The 20,373-nt window shown below is 40.5% G+C and overlaps 1 protein-coding gene across 1 annotated transcript in view; it reads left to right on the top strand.

Moving 5' to 3' along the window:
* LOC130046072 (ankyrin repeat and SOCS box protein 3-like) overlaps positions 1-20,373 on the top strand; it is a 178,093-nt gene that overhangs the window by 137,099 nt on the left and 20,621 nt on the right. Inside the window, exons 4-7 of the mRNA XM_056138987.1 lie at positions 3,530-3,642; positions 4,650-4,785; positions 10,769-10,946; positions 14,124-14,321. Coding sequence (XP_055994962.1) covers positions 3,530-3,642; positions 4,650-4,785; positions 10,769-10,946; positions 14,124-14,321 — 625 coding nt within the window. The remainder of the gene's footprint in view (positions 1-3,529; positions 3,643-4,649; positions 4,786-10,768; positions 10,947-14,123; positions 14,322-20,373) is intronic.

Raw genomic sequence — 20,373 nt, 5'->3', positions numbered from 1 at the left:
TATAGGATGCCAGGGATCGAACCCGGGTCGGCTGCATGCAAGGCAAACACCCTACCCGCTGTACTATTGCTCTGGCCCCCAGCAATCTGGTAATCTTTTAACAGGATCTGGTTATAGAAGGAGTTTTGCCAGCAATCACTGATAATGATGTAATGATGTATGAATTAGATTTGAAACAGATTTTCTTTTTCTGTCATACTTCCACCCAAAACTAGATTGACTTTAGATTGTTTCTTAGGAGTGTTACTTAGCTTGGAAATACTTTAGTTATTTGCTGGTAAAGTGATTCTTAACTTAGAAATAAGGTATGTTAAACTTTATAGTGGTACTGTCTCACGGTTGAATTTATGAAACCTCCCACAAGAATATTTTTGATGAAAGAATTTCTGACTGTGTGTGCATGTGTGTTTGTGTGTGTGTATGTGTGTGTTGCTCTCTGCAGTGTTTGGCTAGAATTTGAAGCTCCTACATGCAGAACTTGTGCTCCAGCCTTTTGAGCAGTCTCCCTATTTTTTAAAACTTCGTTTTAGTTTTAAAATATTTTTAATTAAAGCACTGCACTGAGATTTAAAAAGCTACTCATAGCTGAGTTTTGGACGTACAGTATTGCAGCACAGATTCCCCACCGGATTACCACTATACAGTTTAACATACCCTATTCCTAAATTAAGAATCACTTTACCAAGGAAATAACAAAAGTATTTCCGAGCTAAGTAACACTCCTAAGTAACACTCCCTCTGTCAATGTTCCTGGTTCCCTCCCATCTCCCTCTTACCCCTCCAGTCTGCCCTTTGGACAGGATCTTTCTAAGTTTGGTTGTTAAAGTTTGGGTCTCTTGATTTCAGTGTTGTTGGCTCTGTGGTTTTTTCATTCCTTAATACCATCAGCGGTGTTATTTGAAAGCCCTGAACTGACCTTCTCACCTGTCTCTTCTCCCCCTCCCTATACTCTGGGGCCAAGATTGACCTGGGCTACCTAAAACATTGCTTCCCATATCTGGTTGTTCTTAATACCACATATGAGTGATATTAGTCTGTGTTTATTCTTCTTCTGATTGACTTCATATAGCATGATATCTTCCAGTTCTACATGTTGCTGTGAATTGCATGATTTCATCATTACTTACACCTGTGTAGCTTTCTGTTGTGTATCTATACCACATCTTCATAATCCACTAATCTGTCTTTGGCCATCTAGGTTGATTCCAAATCTTAGCTATTTTACTGAGTACTGCAGTGAGTAATGTTGTGCAAACATTGTTTTGAATGAATGTTTTTCTGTTCCGAATCTCCCTATATTTATGGGGGAAGCAAGATTTGGTATACATTGTCACACTGTCCTCCCGTTGTTCATCGATTTGCTCAAGCGGGCCAGTAACATCTCCATTTTGTTGTTACTGTGTTTGGCATATTTAATATGTCACGGGGAGCTTGCAGGCTTTCCCGTGTGGGTGAGATACTCTCGGTAGCTTGCCGGGCTCTCTGAGAGGGATGGAGGAATCGAACCCCGCTCGGCCAGGCTGGCTGCGTACAAGGCAAATGCCCTACCACTGTGCTGTCGCTCCAGCCCAAGATTTGGTATAAGTTCAGTAAATGAAATCAATATCATGGTCCTGTTGCCCAACAACAATAATAAATACATCCATCTTGTTTTATACTTTTTAGGATTTTTAATCTTCCCAGTTTTTTATTCATGAATTAACATTTTTCAGGTTTAGTCCTAATTCAAGTCTCTGTGTCTTTCAATGTTTTGTTTGGTTTGGGTCATATTCAGCTGTACTCAGAGATTGATTCTGTCTCTGTGTTTGGGGGGTCACTTCTACCGGTGCTCAGGGTGCCCGAGGGTGTTGGTATCAAACCTGGGCTTTCTGCATGCAGAGCTTTTCCTCAGCTTGTTGAACTATTTCTCCAGCACATGCCTTTTTAAGAGCTGTTGTTTTTAAAAAAAGTTTTCATTACAGATTCAAGGCCCATGATTTACAAAGCTATTCATAGTTGGGTTTTAGACATATTTTGTTCCAGCACCCATCCCACTCCCAGTGTCTTCTTCCCTCCACCAGGGTTCCCAAGGCCCCACCATCACCCACCCTTACCCCCACCCCCACCTCAGCCAGCCACCCAGATAGGCACATTTTTAACTTTGGTTGTTGAAGTCTGCGTCTTTTGTTTTCAAGTCTCTAACTATGAGTCTGGATATTTAGCTGCACGGCTCCTTTACACCACCTGTGTTCAGACTCCTGCCCCCCTACTTCCTGTTGCTTTCTCTCTGTCTTTTCTTCCTCCCTGAATTTCTTTCCTTCTCACCCCTTCTCTATATACTCTGGCGTCAATGATCTAGGCATTCCCCTTCAAACATTGCATTCCCTCTCCAGTTAGTCTATACACATATAAGTGAGATCATCCTGTGTTTGTACTTCTTGTTCTGCTAGCTTAACTGCATTTAACAAGGTAACATTCTTACTTATTACCTCCTACTGTGGAAAACATTTGTATGCTTGAAGTGAAATAGAAATTTGTATTTGTGTTTCAAATCTTCTTGCCCCATAGCCAAGCACATGAAGTTCATACACATGTCTGCACTCCTTCCTTAAAGATACTGATGTTTTCTCAAATGTACAGTTCTAATAGTTTGTGTGCATACTTACTAAGCTCTACTTAGTTCTGTTTTATCTTTTTCATTCTGTGCCTAAACTAAAAAATTACTGACACTTTCATAGCAAAGTTTTGTGGTAGGAAATACTCTGGAAAATTTAACTCCATTTGCTTGTATGAGTTTAAACATTCTAACCTTACTAGGTAGGATTTGCAAATTGTTATATATGCATCATGTTAGAATTCAGATATCTTGTGGTAAAGTTAAGTTAGAATATATAAGGAAAAAGAATTTGATTGGTACAAATAGTACAAATAGTAAAAGGGCATATGAGTTTTAAAGTGTGGGTATGTAAAATACCTTTAGAGGATCTGCTCTAGCAGCAGTGTATGAGAGAGTCATTATTTTCAGTTATGGAAGCTAATTGCATTGATTCAACCTTTGTTGTTTATGTGAGCAAAATTTTACGATAATTTAATTGATAGAAGAAAATTTTAGCAGCTGCTATTTATGACGGTAAAAATAAACTAAGACACAGAACTTGCAGTATTTCCCTTCTATTTTGTTAGTGACCATGTCATTTATGATCAAATAGTAATGATAATAAATCTTTGGGCCTTTGAACAGAAAAGAAACATACTCTCTCTTATCAGAGAGAATAAATGTTTGCCTCTTACTTCTGTTTCCTTGTACTTTTTAAAATTGGGTTGAAAATAATTTGTATGTGCCCAGAAGAGATGGAGATGTTAATTGGTTTGTGCTTAGACCATTGTAATCAGTGTCTTTGGTGTTGCCACAGGATTTTGTTTTGTTAGTAGGAATGCGCACAGCATTGCTAGTTCTGGGGTGAGTAAGTGGTGAGAATATATCCAAAGTGCTCATGCCTACAAACATGCATTTTTACTGACAGCAATTTTTTTGACTGCTGTATTGCAGCTGTTGAAAGTGGACAGATAGATGTGTTAAAGCTGTTGCTTAGAGGTGGAGCAAATGTTAATGGATCCCATTCAATGTGTGGATGGAATGCTTTGCACCAGGCTACTTTTCAGGTAACCTCTAAATTTATTATTTCATTTCCATGTAAATTGTGTGTTTTACCCTTTTAAAATGACAGTTCTATTCAGTTTTTGCTTCCTACTTGCCTGTGATTTATGATGGTTAGTGCAGTAAAGAACAGGCAGTCTAAATGCTAATGATGATTCAGAGTAAGCCAACTGCTCTAGTAGTTCTAGCTGTTTTGTGCTACAGGGATGGATAATCTGGGTTATTCAAATGTTGATAACATAGTTAAGAGACCATCAGAATATTTGGGATATAAATTGGTAAAGAACGGTGACTCCTATTTAAATTAGTATGTTTAGAAACTATCATAACTCCTTGGAACTCAGGCTAGTAAGCTAATTATTGTTTTTCTATTGTTTTGGGAGGTAGGGGTGTGTGTGTGGGGGGGCACACCCAGTGGGTCTCAGGACTTACTTTTGACTGTGTGCCAGAGTCACCTTTGGCAGGCTCAGGGGACCATATAGGGTGCTGGGGATCAAACCTAGGTTGCCTACATGCAAGTCCTACACGTTGTAATATATCACTGCGGCCCCTGTAGCAGCTGATTTTATAGAATTTTTATAAAGTTTGTAATTTCTGAAATCAGGGTTCCATCTGTTTGTTTGATAGTCTAGGCAAAGTTGTAGATGATCTGATTAGTACCTATTTCCATCCACCAATAAGGTTTTTTAAAAAAAGTTTTTCTTTAGTGAAGATTTATTCATCGATTTGCTTGAGCAGGCCCAGTAACGTTTCCATTGGAGACTTTGTTGTTACTGTGTTTGGCATATTGAATACATCATGGGTAGCTTGCCAGGCTCTGCCGTGTGGACTAAATACTGTCTCGGTAGCTTGCCGGGCTCTCCAAGAGGGGCGGAGGAATCGAACTCGGGTCGGCCATGTTGGCTGCGTGCAAGGCAAACGCCCTACCGCTGTGCTATAAGAAACAATAAGAAGAGAGGTAGTTTCTGGATTCTTTGTTTTATATTATTTAAAACATGAATCTGCATTTTAGGAAAATACTGATATGGTAAAATTGCTTCTTAAAAAAGGAGCCAACATGGAATGTCAGGATGACTTTGGAATCACGCCTTTGTTTGTGACCGTCCAGTATGTGAAGCTGGAGAGCTTGTGCTTACTTATTTCCTCAGGTAAGAGAATCTGTTTGCACTATTAAGCTGAGTTTTAACTTTGTATCTTGGTAGAATAATTCGTCACCAGAAATAATAGGATAGGAGCTGATAGGAGTACATGTGAGTTGATTTACATGCCTAATTATTAGGTGTCTATTACTAATGTAATGCAAGGCACGGCTACTAATTTATCCAAAGAGTAGCATGATGATGTATAACTTAAGCAGGCTTATTGACAAATTGAATGGTGGGGCTGTCCTTTCTTGTTGGAAACCAAACTCTTCTATCTTTCTTGGATACAAGACTAGGTTAGCCTTAATTTATTAGATAGCTACTTTGATTTTTAAGCCTTTGACCTGTATATTTTGATCAATTATGTGATTATACAAGTGAGTTTATTTCAAAGCAGGGTTACATTTTGTCAACACAAATAATGCCAAAGGGTCCATCATAATAAACAATACATTTTCAGCATTGCCAAAGAAGATGGTCTTGGGTGGCATTTGTACTGGATTTTTTGAGACAAGAGAAGTTCTGTAAGAACTTTCAAATTTCTTTCAGCACTTCATATGCTTACACTTGATCACCTAATAACTTGACATCCTGTTACTCACCAATTTGTTCGAGCGGGCACCAGTAACGTCTCCATTCCTCCCTGTCATGTGCTGATGCAGCCCAATGGCATCTGTTCGCTCCAGGAACATGAAGAGCCTCAAACTGATCGCTGAGGGTCTTGACGAAAAAGTCTGACCATCTCATAGGTAGATTGCCACGCGATCTTTTGATATCCCGTGGAATCCAGTCGGTAATGGCTCTAGGCCAGCAGTTGTCTCCAAATCGCATTACGTGTCGAGCCCATCTGATTTTTGATGCCTTGGCAAATGAGACATCGTCCCTATTCTCTATGGTCAACAGAGGTCAGAACTCTGGATTCGTTCTCTCACTTGAGTGAAGCATGATACTCCAAGCATAGCTCTTTCAATTCCTCTTTGGGAGACATGAATAGTGTTCTCATCCTGTTTTCGTAGGGCCCAGGTCTCTGAGGCATATGTTTATGAAGGAAGAACACTGGAATTGAAGAGATGTGCCCAGAACCAGAGGTTCTTCATCCTCTTAGCTATTTCTTCGACACTCTTGAAGGCCAAGCCACTTCCAAGCCACTCTCTCTCTTCCTCCTGTGCAACTCAGGTGCCAGGCTATTCATCATGTTGAATTTGCAACATATGTACACATAACTATTCAGGATGATTCGAGTGAACAACTTGTAGATGACAAACAATAGGCAGATCGGCTGTAGTTGCAATGTCATGGATGTCTCCCTTCTTGTACAGTAGTACAGTCCTGCTGGTTTTCCATTGGGATGGAACCTTACACAGGTAGCGTGTGAAGAGCCGAGCCAGTGTATTGATGAGTACTGATGGCAGGTTCGTCAGGTTTTCAGGTCTGACCTTGTCTGGGCTGGGTGCTGTTCATTTCCTTACTGACAAATTGCGTGTCGGATTTTGGAAGGGAGAACATTGAGATGACATATCCATCCTGTGGAATTCGGTATGTCAGCAGATGGACATGGCTCAGTGCCGGCAGTTTCTATCTTCGTTGTCTACGCACCAACATCTAACTATGATGAAGGAGAAATTGACAAGTTCTACATGGAGCTGGAGAAGTTATATAAAGAAGACCACGCCTTCTATAAGATCATTGTTGGTGATTTTAATGCCAAGATAGGACCGAGAAGATCAGCTAAAGAACTCCACATCAGGACCCATGACCTAGAATGGAACAGACAGGGTGAGAGACTGTCTGAGTTCATCATGTTGACCAAGACCATCCATGGTAACTCACAGTTTCAGAAGACCGAATCTAAATGTTGGACATTGGAGTCTCCCCGTGGACAGTTCCACAACGAAATTGACCACATCATATTCAGTCGACAGTTTTGCCTGACCGATGTCACTGTTCTCCCAAAATTTCAAATGGGATCGGACCACCGTCCCCTTCATGCAAGATTCTACTTTATGGAGCGGGGAGAAAGGGCTGCAAAGTTTAAGAAGAGAACTCCCAGAACAACAGCTAACTGGGAGCTCTTTGGTACTATTTTGGAAACATGGGAAGATGACATCGTTAACAACATTGGCAAAGAATATGATTGACTGGTTCAACACCTCCATGACTATGCTAGGAACACCAAGAGAGAGAAAGCCACAGAGACCTGTCTTCAAAAACTCTCAAGCTTATTCATCAACTGTTATGGAGCAATCCTCAGGCAATCACAAGCTTATGTATGAGCTCGCAAATCACTTCAGAGAAGTGATAAAGGAAGACCTCAAAAAGAGAAGAGCAACAGTGCTGGCAAATATGGCAGAAGCTGGGAAAATCATTTGCAATGCTTGCCTGTTCTTCACCAACAACAAGACCAGGATGACTGCCCTCCAATGTCCTGATGGATCTATCACATTTTACAGAAGGGCAATGGAGAAGATTATCCATGACTTCTACTCGGATCTCTTCGATAGCCATGTCCACTTGCCCACAAGCCAAATTCCGCAGGATGCATATGTCATTCCCAACATTTTCCCTTCTGAAATCCAACACGCCATTTCATCAGTAAAGAAGCGAACAACACCTGCCTGGCACAGACAAGGTCAGACCTGAATACCTGAAGAACCTGCTGTCAGTACTCATCAGTACACGGGCTTGGCTCTTCACACGCTATCTGTCTGAATGCAAGGTTCCATCCCAATGGAAAACCAGCAGGACTACTCTACTGTACAAGAAGGGAGATGTCCACGACACTGGCAACTATCGCCGGATCTGCCTATTGTCTGTCCTCTACAAGCCATCCTGAATAGGATTGGCAGAACACTAGATGAAGGACAACCATGTGAGCGTGCCAGGTTCCTAAAAGGATTCAGCATGATCAACCATATCCACGCTGTATCCAAGCTCACTGAGGTTTCTCGGGAGTTCAAGATGCTGCTCTGTCTAACATTCGTTGATTTAAAGAAGGTCTTTTGTTCTGTTGAGATTGAAGTGGTCATCAAAGCCCTAGCCAAACAGGGCACTCAAACTCAATACATCAGGATCCTCTGGAGCTCTATTATGGATTCACTACCAGGATCTCACCATTCTACAAGGATGTGATCATCCATGTCAAGAGAGGGGTTCGGCAGGGTGATACCATTTCACCAAAACTCTTCGGTGCCACCCTCAAGAACATCATGTGACAAATGGAATGAGAAGGAATGGGAGTGACAATAGACAGTCGGCTACTACACCACCTCTGCTTTGCTGATGACATTGTTCTAATAACACCAAACATTAGCCAAGCGACACAAATGCTGGTCAACTTTGACGGTGAGTGGAAAGGTAGGACTACAGCTGAATCTCACAAAGATAATATTTATGAGAAACGGACTCGTTCCTGACATTCCATTCACTTTGAATGGAATGAACATCTCTGATTTCAACAATTACATGTACCTAGGTCAAGAAGTAAACATGACAAATGACCTGGCACCTGAGTTGCACAGGAGGAAGAGAGCAGCTTGGAACTCCTTCAAAAGTGTTGAAATAGCTACGAGGATGAAGAACCTCTAGCTCTGGGCACATCTCTTCAATTCTATTGTTCTTCCTGCATTAACATATGCCTCAGAGACCTGGGTCCTATGAAAATAGGATGAAAACGCTATTTGGGTCACCCAAAGAGGAATCAAAAGAGCTGTGCTTCGAGTATCATGCTTCACTTAAGTGAGAGAAAGAATCCAGAGTTCCGACCTCTGTCAATGATCGAAAATCAGGGACGCTGTATCCTTTGCCAAGGAATCGAAAATCAGATGGGCTGGACACGTAATGCGATTTGGAGATGACTGCTGGACTAGAGCCGTTACTGACTGGATTCCACAGGAAATCAAAAGATCGCATGGCCACCCACCAACGAGATTGTCAGACTTCTTTGTCAAGACCCTGATAAAGGCTCTTGGTGTAGATGGAGCGAGCAGATTTCATTGAGCTACACTAGCACACGACAGGAAGAATGGAGACGTTACTGGTGCTGCTCAAGCAAATTGATGAATAATGGAATGTCATGTGATCAAGTGATATTACTATATTATTAGTATAGTATTGATAATATTACTATATTATTACTTTATTATTATATTATTATTACTACTACAAGCTACCAAGAGTATTCCGCCCACATGGCAGAACCTGGCAAGCTCGCTGTTGTGTATTCAATATGCCAAAAACCAGTAGTAAGTCTCACAATGGAGACTTTACTGGCGCCCGCTTGAGCAAATCAATGAACAATGGGAGGACAGTGCTATTATTATTAGTATTATTAACAATCTCAGGCTAATATCTTCTGGTTCCACAAGTTCCAGATATTAGTGTGTGACAATACTCTGAATAAACAGGTTGAATTGCCCCTAATGGCTCTCTTCTTGGCTGCTCTCCTGGAGTACTAAATACCTGTTTTGTTTTGCTTGTGCAAAAAGTTCTTTTTTTCTTTTCTCCTCCCTGAGTAGTTACATTAAATTGAAAAGATGATGTAATTCGGTCATAATGTGACTCTGTATGTTTCTGGCTCCTTAAAATGACTTTCCTTTCAGTGAATTATCTGTCATTTTCCCATCTTTCCAACCTGTAATCCTACAGGCCTGCTTCCTATTCTTTCTGATATTTTGAAATTGTCAGTCAAAAATGAGCAGGCTTAAAGAAAGATAAGTGGTTTTCTTTCTTGATTTAGTCTTTCTGAAAGTGGTAATAGGTGAAGCATCCACCTTGCGTATGTCAAGCAGATATGTATGTAGACATGTTGAAATCTAGTTAGAATTTCTTAAGGTTCCACAGCCCTACCCCCTTTGTTTTGGTTTTATTTTCGGCCACACCTTGCAGTGCTCAGGGTTTACTCTCAGCTCTGCACTCAGGAATCATTCCTGGTAGTGCTCAGGGAACCATATGGGGTGCTGGGGTATGAGCCTGGATTAGCCTTATTTAATGCAAGCACCTTGCATGTTGGACTATCTCTCCAGTTTCAGGTTCCATAAAATCTTTAACTTATAATTTGTGTTTTGCTTAGTTTTTACCCTTTTCTAGAGTCTAGCTTATTCAAAGTGCATTTATAGAATTTTATTGTCAGTACACGTTCTTTCTCCTTGGGGGCTAGAGAGTTAGTACAGTGGGTAGGGCTTTTGCTTTTCTTGCACCTAACATGAGTTTGCTGGAGCGATAGCACAGCGGGTAGGGCGTTCGCCTTACAAGCGGCCAACATGGCTGACCCGAGTTCGATTCCTCCGCCCCTCTCAGAGAGCCCGGCAAGCTACCGAGAGTATTTGATATGCCAGACACAGTAACAACAAAGTCTCCAATGGAGACGTTACTGGGCCCGCTCGAGCAAATCGACGATCAGCGGGAGCGCCTTTACCTTTACCTTTAACATGAGTTTGATCTCCCCTTCACTTCTCCCTCCTTCCTTCCTCCCTCCTCCCTTACCCCTCCCCCTCCCTTTTTTTCTCCCTCTCTCCCTCCCTCCCTCCCCCTCTTCCCTCCCTCCTTCCCTTTCTCCCTTTCAGTCTTAGTGGTGGTGATCAGGGATGCTGTGTTGTCAGAGCTTGAGCCTGGGCTTTCTGGAAAGCACACGTGCACAAGCTAGTCCTTGAGTTATCTCTCCTGTCCCTGCACTTACCATATTTAATTGATTACCCAGGCCCACATAGTCCTTGTTGGAGGAAGGACTGGAATATAATTATTCCAATGACTAAGATTTTTGTTTTAGTTAAAAATGAATTCTGAAATTAGTAATCACTTGTTTCTTGCTGACTTGAAAGCAAAGACAAACAAAATCAAGTGAGGAGGATCAATGTTTACATAAAAAAATCCACTCAGAAGAGAAAATATTGTATTATGAAACCCTTTTTATCATAACTGCTTTGATATTTATGATAGTTATATCTTTGTGCTTAAAAGAGAATTATCTGTTAAATATTTCATTCTGTGTTAGGTGCGAATGTCAACTGCCAGGCCTTGGACAAAGCGATTCCCTTGTTCATTGCTACTCAGGAGGGTCACACGAGCTGTGTAGCGCATTTGTTGTCCAGTAGGGCTGACCCATATCTTTACTGTAATGAGGACAACTGGCAGTTACCTATTCACGCAGCTGTGCAGATGGGCCATGCACAGTAAGTGTTAAACAGGAGTTAAAGACGGTCTCGTGCTTAAAAGGAAATCAGTAAACCTCTGGGACAGGCCTTGATGTCTCAGGGCCAAACCCTAACTAGTTCTTTCTTCACTAGTTTGCTGGGTCAGTTTGCTCAGTACCTAGATCCACCTCCCCACTAATTGTTCCACAGAGACAAAAGAAGGCCGGGCTTTTTTCAGGAGGTAAGTCTTTCTTTGACTTTTCAATCAAAAAAAGGCCATGCTTCTCCACTTTTCCTCCAGTTTATCCTGGGTATCTGTAGTCTAGATCTGATGGGTTCATTCATTGTATTCAAATTTGCTACCCTGGGAGTCTTCTGACACTGTGACCTTGCTAGAGGTCCGTCTTTGGTATGGGTTCGGGAATCCCTGTGTCTAACCCTTTGGTTGGACTGGTTGGACGTCTCTTTATCTCCAGTCCAACCCAGTACTTGTCAATGCTTCTATTATAATTCTTCTGTGACCAGAAATCTCTAAGTTTTGCTATTTGAGAGAGTGAGAGAGAGAAAGAGACAGAGATGAAGACAGGGAGAGGGGGCAGTGAGGAGAAAGTTTAGTAAGGGAGGAAGGGAATTCTTGAATCTGATAACCCTATTCTTAATTTTAACATATTTTGACAAATTGCTCCTGAACAGCTACTTAAAATACATGTTTTTTGTATTAGAAGTCTTAGTTATACTATAATAATTTTTGCATGCTCATGCATATTAATAATTAATTTAAAAAATGAAATGTTTTCATTTATCGGTGAAGTCATCAAGTTTAGTAGGAAAACATTCTGCAGTGTAAGTATTATGTCACTAGATGGCCTGCTATTTTATTACTATTTCCTTAAAGATATTTATCGTGTGGTGTGTTTGGTGCTGAAATATTACATGCCTAAAGCGAAGCTATCAATAATTTTTAAAATCCTAGTTTTTTTAATAAAATAAAAAAATTTAAAACAAATATTTGGGGATTGGAGGGAGACTACAGGAGTTAAGATGCTTGTCTTGCCTTGGTTTTATCCCAGGCAGTGCTTGTGGTTCTTTTAAATAGCCAGAAATGTTACCCTAACACAGAACAGGATGTTCTGTGTTAACCCTGAGCACAGATGCATGTGGCCCCCAAATGGAAAAACAACAGCCAAAGGAAGATATTTATAAGCATGTGTGTGCCTTGTGGAAGAGTATAATTTTTCAACAAATAAAAAAATTTGAATCATTAAATTTAAGAGAATTTAAGCAGATTATTTGAGTACTTGAACAGAATTCCTGGGCTTTAAATTTTAATGTTTCTTTCTTTGTGATACTTTATTTGGAATAAATTTTACTTATAATTATATTCTGAATTTTAAATTGCTAATAAAAACCCTCTTGTCCTTAGTGGTACTGAGTTTTTTTTTTTGGGGGGGTTTGTTTTGTTTTTGGACCACAGCTGCCTGTGCTTAAGACTTACACCTGGCTGTGCTTGGGGGACCCAAGGGTGGTAGGGATTAAACTCCAGCTGGCTGCATGCAACACAAGGGCTTTACCTGCTGCACTGACACTCCAGCGTGTTACACTGTCTTGAGATTTTCACTGATGTTTCCTTTATACACCACAAGCTAAGTAAACCCCTATGAATATAAATTCTCCTTAAATATTATACTTCTGTACATAAGGGAGAGTAGTAAAGAGAAAGGATGTTAAAGGGAGAGTTGGCATATCCTGCTACTTTTCCAAGAAATAGGAAGGATTTCCTGGTTTACTTTATCCCTGTAGTTTTATTTTTAATTTTAGAAGTGCAGATTAGATTTGTTTTCAGCTGATGACCAAAGGTCAGTTTGAAAATTATCTAAGAATTAATTGAGATGATTTTCTTTACAGTTTTTCTTACTTAGCTATCAATTTCCTTATAAATCATCCTGAGAGTCTAAAATATTGCCCTTTCTGAGAATAGAATATTTTAGCAGAAATTCACATCTTTTCCTGATCGAAGAGATGTCATGTCGCTCATTATCTTAGAAAAATGTACTAGTTAAAAATAATAATTAAGGTTCTTTTATTTAGAAGAGAATGAAAGAAGGAAAATTGTTGGGGAACAGTTTTTCCCCAAAGTGCCCAGACATGTTGCGCACTGGGTCCGGGGCAGACGTGGGGCGAAGGATGCCAGGCCCGTGGAGAAACCACTCCAGGAGACAGCTGATGGCTGCTCACTCTATTGCCAAATACACACATACTTCATAGCGGGCCTCGGCTTAAGAGGATAAAGGATAAAGGCCCTCCCATTGTGCATCGATTTGCTCGAGCGGGCCCAGTAACATCTCCATTGGAGATTTTGTTGTTACTGTGTTTGGCATATTGAACACATCGCGGGTGACTTAAGAGGATGGTCCAATCACATGAAGTTTAGCATTACTGACCTTTCCAACTCTGCTTTGCCCTGGTCCAATTCCAATTAGTGCTAGATGCTGCAGTTAGAAATGACTCGCTAAGCGTAGGTGACAATTCTTGGGGTTTGGGTGAGACTCAAGATCAGATCCCTGGTGCTTATCAAATGAGCCCAGACATTTCTGCTGGGTCGCTCTGCAGGTACAGCTCTTATCTGTTATGCAGGGACAGATCTTATTTGCTCTGGCTCTTGTTGCCATGCTCCTCAGAAAATAGTAAAATAGTAATTATTTTGTTATACGATTATATATGTCTGATATATAAGATATGTATATGTATATTTGTTTTGTTTTGGGGCCCCACCTGACAGTGCTCAGGGCAGTGCTTGGGGATGCTGGGGATCAACCTCAGTTCAGCTGTTGCAAGGCAAACTTACCAGCTATTCTATCTATTTCTCCAGCCCCATAAGTTTACATTTATTATAATGAATTTAAATAATTTTGAGATACTGAAGTATCTGACATAATGTTTAAATTTGAGGGAATAGGCTAGTAGGGTAAATAATAAAAAAGTATTGCCTGTTTATTTGAATGAACATTAATCCTGTTTCAAATATAATTAAAGATTTTCATATTAGCAGTAATACAAAATTCTAAAGAAGGTCGGTAGCTAGAAATAATTTAATGGCAGTAGACGTACACTGAATGCAGAGGTTATTTTTAAAAATCTTATCAGTGGTTCATGCTGTAGAAAGAATGCTGACTTTTCACATGTACTTTAATTCTTCCTGAATTTTTCTACTTGCAGAATCTTGGACTTGCTAATACCACTTACTAACCGGATCTGCGACACTGGCCCAGACAAAGTGAGTCCTGTTTACTCAGCAGTGTTTGGAGGGCATAAAGAATGTTTAAAGAAACTGCTCCAGTGCGGGTACTGTCCTAGTGCCCAGATGTGTCTCATTTTTGGATATACTTCTCCATTATGTATGGCTTTCCAAAAGGAGTAGGTATATTTATTATGTTTATGTTATTTTTCCTGTATGGAGATGTATCTACAAGTGAAAATTGTTTTGTTTGCCTAAGTAAAGTATATCTATATAACAAGTTATTTTTTGTGATAACCATAGAGCTTATTGTTACCTTAAAACATGAAACAGGCAAGTAGAAAAAATAGTCCTTTAAGATATACCCTGTTTTGTCAAAGTTCAGTGAAGATGAGGTGATAATGCTAGATTTATTTTCTTCTCTCTTTATATTTGGATTATATTTCTAGAGTAGAAACTTTGGGGGACTGTTTTCAGTACATTAAAATAAGTTAAACATCAGCCAAGCGGCACAAATGCTGGCCGACTTTGACCGTGAGTGTGGAAAGGTAGGACTACAGCTGAATCTTACGAAGACAATGTTTATGAGAAACAGCCTCATTCCTGATGCCCCATTCACTCTCAACGGAACGACCATCTCCGAATGCAACAGCTATGTGTACCTAGGTCGAGAAGTCAACATGACAAATGACCTGGCACCCGAGCTGCACAGGAGGAAGAGAGCGGCTTGGAACGCCTTCAAGAACGTCGAAGAAATAGCTAAGACGACGAAGAACCTCCGGCTCCGGGCACATCTCTTTGATTCCACTGTTCTTCCTGCATTAACTTATGCCTCAGAGACCTGGGCCCTATTCAAACAGGATGAGAATGCTATTCAGGTCTCCCAAAGAAGAATAGAAAGAGCTATGCTTGGAATATCACGTTTCACTCAAATGAGAGAAAAAATCCGGAGTTCCGACATCCGTCAACGATCAAGAATCAGGGATGCTGTCTCATTTGCCAAGGTGTCAAAAATCAGATGGGCTGGTCACGTAATGAGATTTAAAGACAACCGCTGGACTAGAGCTGTTACTGACTGGATTCCACGGGATGTCAAAAGACCACGTGGCCGCCCACCTACCAGATGGTCAGACTTCTTCGTGAAGATCATGAACCATCGGTTTAAGGCTCTTAATGTTCCCAAAGCGAACAGATGCCATTGGGCTACACTAGCACGCGACAGGGACAAATGGAGACGTTACTGGCACCCGCTCGAGAAAATCGACGACTAACGGGAAGTTAAGTGATTAAGTGATTAAAGTAAGTACAGTAATTCTGTTAGATCTTAGTCTTCAAAACAATTTAAGTCAGAACAAACAAATTATTATGGATAAGGTCTAAGGACTTAGTAGCATGGTAATTATAACTGATACTGTGTCTCATAATTTAGATTTGCTAATAGAAGTATTTATGTGCTCTCATTTAAAAGTAAATATACAATGTACCAGATGTACATTAGCTATATGGGGAAATGTACTTACAGTGTGTAAATGTACTTACAGTGTGTCAATATATAAAATCATTATGTTGTATACTTTAAATATCTCAAAAATCTCAGAATCAGTTATTCCTCAATAAAATGGGGTAAAACTTCAGTCTTCTAGATTGTATTGTGCTTTTAATGTCATTTGGGTGATCATAGTATTTTAATCTAAATCTTAAAAATATATTTTTTGCTAATCTGTTAAAATTCTGTGATAGAGAATAAGTGAAGACTTATAGATGCTATTCTAGTTTCTGACCACCTATAACCTGTAAGACTTCCAAGATTTAAAATAAACAGGTAGACAAGTAGAACAAGGATATGTATAAGAAAAGTCCTATTAAGTAATGTCTGTGGTTCATCCCATAATGTGCAATATTAACATTATTAACGCAAAGTTTTTTTTTGTTGTTGTTGCTATTGTTGTTGTTTGCATTTAGATCATACCTGGTGATGCTCAGGGGTTATTCCTGGCCCTGCAGTCAGGTAGTATTCCTGGAAGCCCTTGGGAGAACCCACATGGAATGCCAGGGATCGAACTCGGGTTGGCCTCATGCAAGCAAACACCCTACCCTTTGTGTACTATTGCTTCTGTCCTGATAGACGTTTGTTTTTAATGATGCAAAAGACATTACTGGTGTAGCTGAAGTTTCTTTACTTTTCTTGATTCACCATTATGTGTCACTATACATGATTTAATTTAAATATGTTCCATTAAAGACTTACTTGCTAAACTTTTATTTTTTACCATGCTTTAATATTTTCTGTATAAAACAGAAAGTTTCCAGGTACACATTGTTGTCTGAATATTTGGGATTTAGATTAATTTGTGTATCTGGACTCACTCTATAATTTGTATGATTTCATTGAAGTTTGTTGTATTCCCCAATTCATTTTATCTTTCTAAAGAAAGAAGTCCTAATTATTTTTATTTCCCTTCACTAAGGCTGTGTTGATACAACTGAGAACTTTAGTTGTTTCACTTGTCTTTATCATCATTTGTGTTCATTTTGCTTTATTATCAGATCAGAACAGAACATTTTAAAAATTAGATCAAAGCATAATGATTTGGGAGTGTGTGTGTCCAGTCTAATCGAAATCTTACTTGGCATTCATCTTTTTTGGGGGGGGGGGCTTTAAAGGTCACATCTGGTGATGTGGGCTGGAGTGCTGGCACAGCAGGAGGGCGTTTGCCTTGTGTGCAGCCAGCCTGGTGGAGCTGGGTTTGATTCCTCCACCCCACTCATAGAGCCCAGCAAACTACCAAGAGTATCTCGCTGCACGGCAAAGCCTGGCAAGCTACCTGCGACGTATTCAATATGCCAAAAATAGTAACAATAAGTCTCAAAATGGAGATGTTACTGGGCCCGCTCAAGCAAATCGATGAACAACGGGAGGACAGTGACAGTGACCCGGTGATGCACAGGGTTACTCCTGGCTCTGCAGTTAGGAATTACTCCTGGAGGTGCTCAGGAAATCTCAAGGGATGCTGGAAATGGAACCTGGGTTCACTGTGTGCAAGGCAAACAACCTACCTGCCATGCTATCGCTCCAGCCCCCACATTCATATTTTTCATGATTTATTTTTTATTGAAATAACATCAGTTTGCATGATTACGTATTTTATTTTTGTTTTCTGAGCCATACCCAGTGTTTCTCGGGGCTTATTCTAGACTTTGTGCTCAGGAATCACTCCTAGCTGTGCTTGGGAACTTGTTGCCTCGCCTGCTGTTCTGTCTTTCCTGCCCCTTATCATATGTTTTAGGGGTAGCACTGTAGCACTGTCCTCCTGTTGTTCATTGATTTGCTGAGCAGGCACCAGTAACGTCTCCATTGTGAGACTTGTTACTCTTTTTGGCATATTGAATACGCCATGGGTTGCTTGCCAGACTCTGCTGTGCGGGCGGGATACTCGGTTGCTTGCTGGGCTCTCTGAGAGGGATGGCTGCGTGTTGGCTGCATGCAAGGCAAACACTCTACCTTCTGTGCTGTCGCTTAGTTTCATATCTATTCACATAAATGCCACCAAACCACAACCTCCATGAAGGACTAGTACCCTACTAGGACTCTCACCTCTGTCCCCTCCTCCACCATCCCTGCTGATCACAGCTCTTCAGTTTAAGTCCACGGGTTTATTTCCATTAGTTTAGTCTGTTCCTGTGATTTGCTTTTCAATGTCCTTCATATGACTCATCTCATCTGACGCTTGTATTTCTACATCTAACTTATTTCACTTGATCCCCTTTCATCTATCCATATTGCTGCAGAAACAAAATTTTATTTTTCTTATGGCTGAGTAGTATTCCATTATGTATACACCACATTTTCATCATCATCTATTTATCTGCTGTTGGACACTTAGGTTTTTTTGTTTTTGTTTTTTAATTTTATTTTGGTTTTTGTATATAGTGCTATGGTAAACATAGGTGTGCCTATTTTTTTTTTCTTGTTGGGTCACACCTGGTGATGCACAGGGGTTACTCCCAGCTCATGCATTCAGGAATTACTCCTGAAGGTATTTGGGAGACCATATGGGATGCTGGGAATCAAACCCTGGTTGGCAGCGTACAAGGCAAATGCCCTATCTACCCACTGTACTGTCGCTTCAGCCCCGAGGTGTACCTATTTCTTTCTGAATTAATGTTTCTGTTCTCTTGGAGTGACTGCTAGATCAAATGCTAGTTCTATTTAAAAATCTTTAAAAGTTCTTCATACTGTTTTCCACAGAAATGGGACCAGTTTACATTCCCACCAATATTAATTGAGGTTCCTGTTTCTCCACAGCTTTGCCAACACCCTTTTTTCCCTTTTTGAGAAGTTTGAGGTTTATCTGACCTTTTAGATGCTTTCTATTTTTCTCACCATACCTGGCTCTGTGCTCAGGAGCAACTCTATGTCAGAGCCACACCTGGCAGTGCTCGGGGGACCATATGTGGTGCTAGGATTCAAACCGTTGTAGACCATATGCCTTTGCTTCTGTACCCTTTTTCCATCCCCAGGAGGGCTATATTTTTCCTTCTGGTCCTGGCAGCTAAAAGATGATGACTATGTCTCATCATCTTGGGACTGGAGAGATCAATTCAGCAAATAGGGCATTGCCTTGCACACAACTGAGTTCAATTCCTAACTCCTGGGTTCAATTCCTAACTCCTATATGGTCCCCCAGCAACTCCAGGATTGATCCTCTGAGTGCAAACCAGGAGTAAGCCTTGAACATCGCTGGGCATGCCCCCCACCCCCGACCAAAAAAAATATATAAAATTTAATATGCCTCATTTTATAAGTATACTTTGAATTAAAAAATATTGAACCATAGCGATTCTCCTGTTAAAGTTAAAATACATTAAAATGACTTTTCGTAGTCAGAGAAGTCTGGTTAATGGAACCCTGGGGGATAGCATGAGAACCGGGCTGGAGGCAAGCTGGAGAAGGGGAAGCCCTTTATTCAATATAAAACCTGCATATGTCCTGAATTTTCAGGACATATTATCCCAAGTTTGGAATATATGAGCCAGGTTAAAGTGGTTTAAAGTAAGATTTAAACTGCTACCCACATCTTAGACTAACCTCTGAGATGCATTTTTTGGGGGAGGTATACCCAAAGCAAACTTTGAGCATTGAACTGATGGTGGAACCACTGTCTACAACAGGCAAAACAAAAATTGCTATTTGAATTTATTTCATGCCTCTACAAATAGATAAAAACAAAATCAACATACTTGAAAGAATTTTAGCAGGGCATAGAACAGAGTCTAAAATACACATTAATATCACAGCATCTAAGTTTATTAAAAATTAAGTAGACCTAAATAACTGGTGAAATATGACAGTTCTCAAGGGAACGCTCAATCAACACATACCAACTCATAGATAATCCAGATGTTGGAAGTGCTGAATATTTGATGCAGATATTCTAATGATCCTTCAAGAGTCTTTAAACATTCTTGAGAAAAACAGATAGAAACTCTGAGTCCGAGAGATGTACAGATCAAGGCAACTATTCTATATGCATCTGGACCCAATTAGATCCTTGGCATTGCATATGGTCCCTGGAGCATTTCCAGGAGTGATCCTGGAGTACAGAGCCAGGAATAAGACCTGAGCATCTCTGGGTGTTGCCCTAGAGCATGGAACTAAGAATAAGACCCGAGAATCTTTGGGTGTTTTCCCAATGTTTGTATACCCTCCACCCTCCCCAGATCCTCCTCCCCCAAATATATATACAAATACATGTACATATGTATTGGGGCGGGCTGGAGCGATAGCACAGCAGGTAGGGCATTAGCCTTGCACGCAGCCAACATGGGCAACACGAGTTCGATTCCTCCGCCCCTCTCAGAGAGCCCCGCAAGCTACTGACAGTATCTCGCCCACACAGCAAAGCCTGGCAAGCTCCCCATGATGTATTCGATATGCCAAACACAGTAACAAGTCTCACAATGTTACTGGGCCCGCTCGAGCAAATCGATGAACAACGGGAGGACCATGACCGTTGATGTATTGGGGCCGAGAGAGTATATACTACATATATGTGTACATGCATATACAGATCACAGTCACGGTCCTTCCGTTGTTCATCGATTTGCTCAAGCGGACTCAGTAACGTCTCCATCATGAGACTTGTTGTTACTGTATTTGGCATAGTGAATACATCACGGGTAGCTTGCCAGAAACCACCCTGAATGCATATACAGATATGTACTATATAT

Source organism: Sorex fumeus, unplaced genomic scaffold (genome assembly GCF_029834395.1).
Source record: "Sorex fumeus unplaced genomic scaffold, SorFum_2.1 ptg000131l, whole genome shotgun sequence".
NCBI lineage: Eukaryota > Metazoa > Chordata > Mammalia > Eulipotyphla > Soricidae > Sorex > Sorex fumeus.
This window is presented reverse-complemented; position numbering and strand designations above follow the sequence as displayed.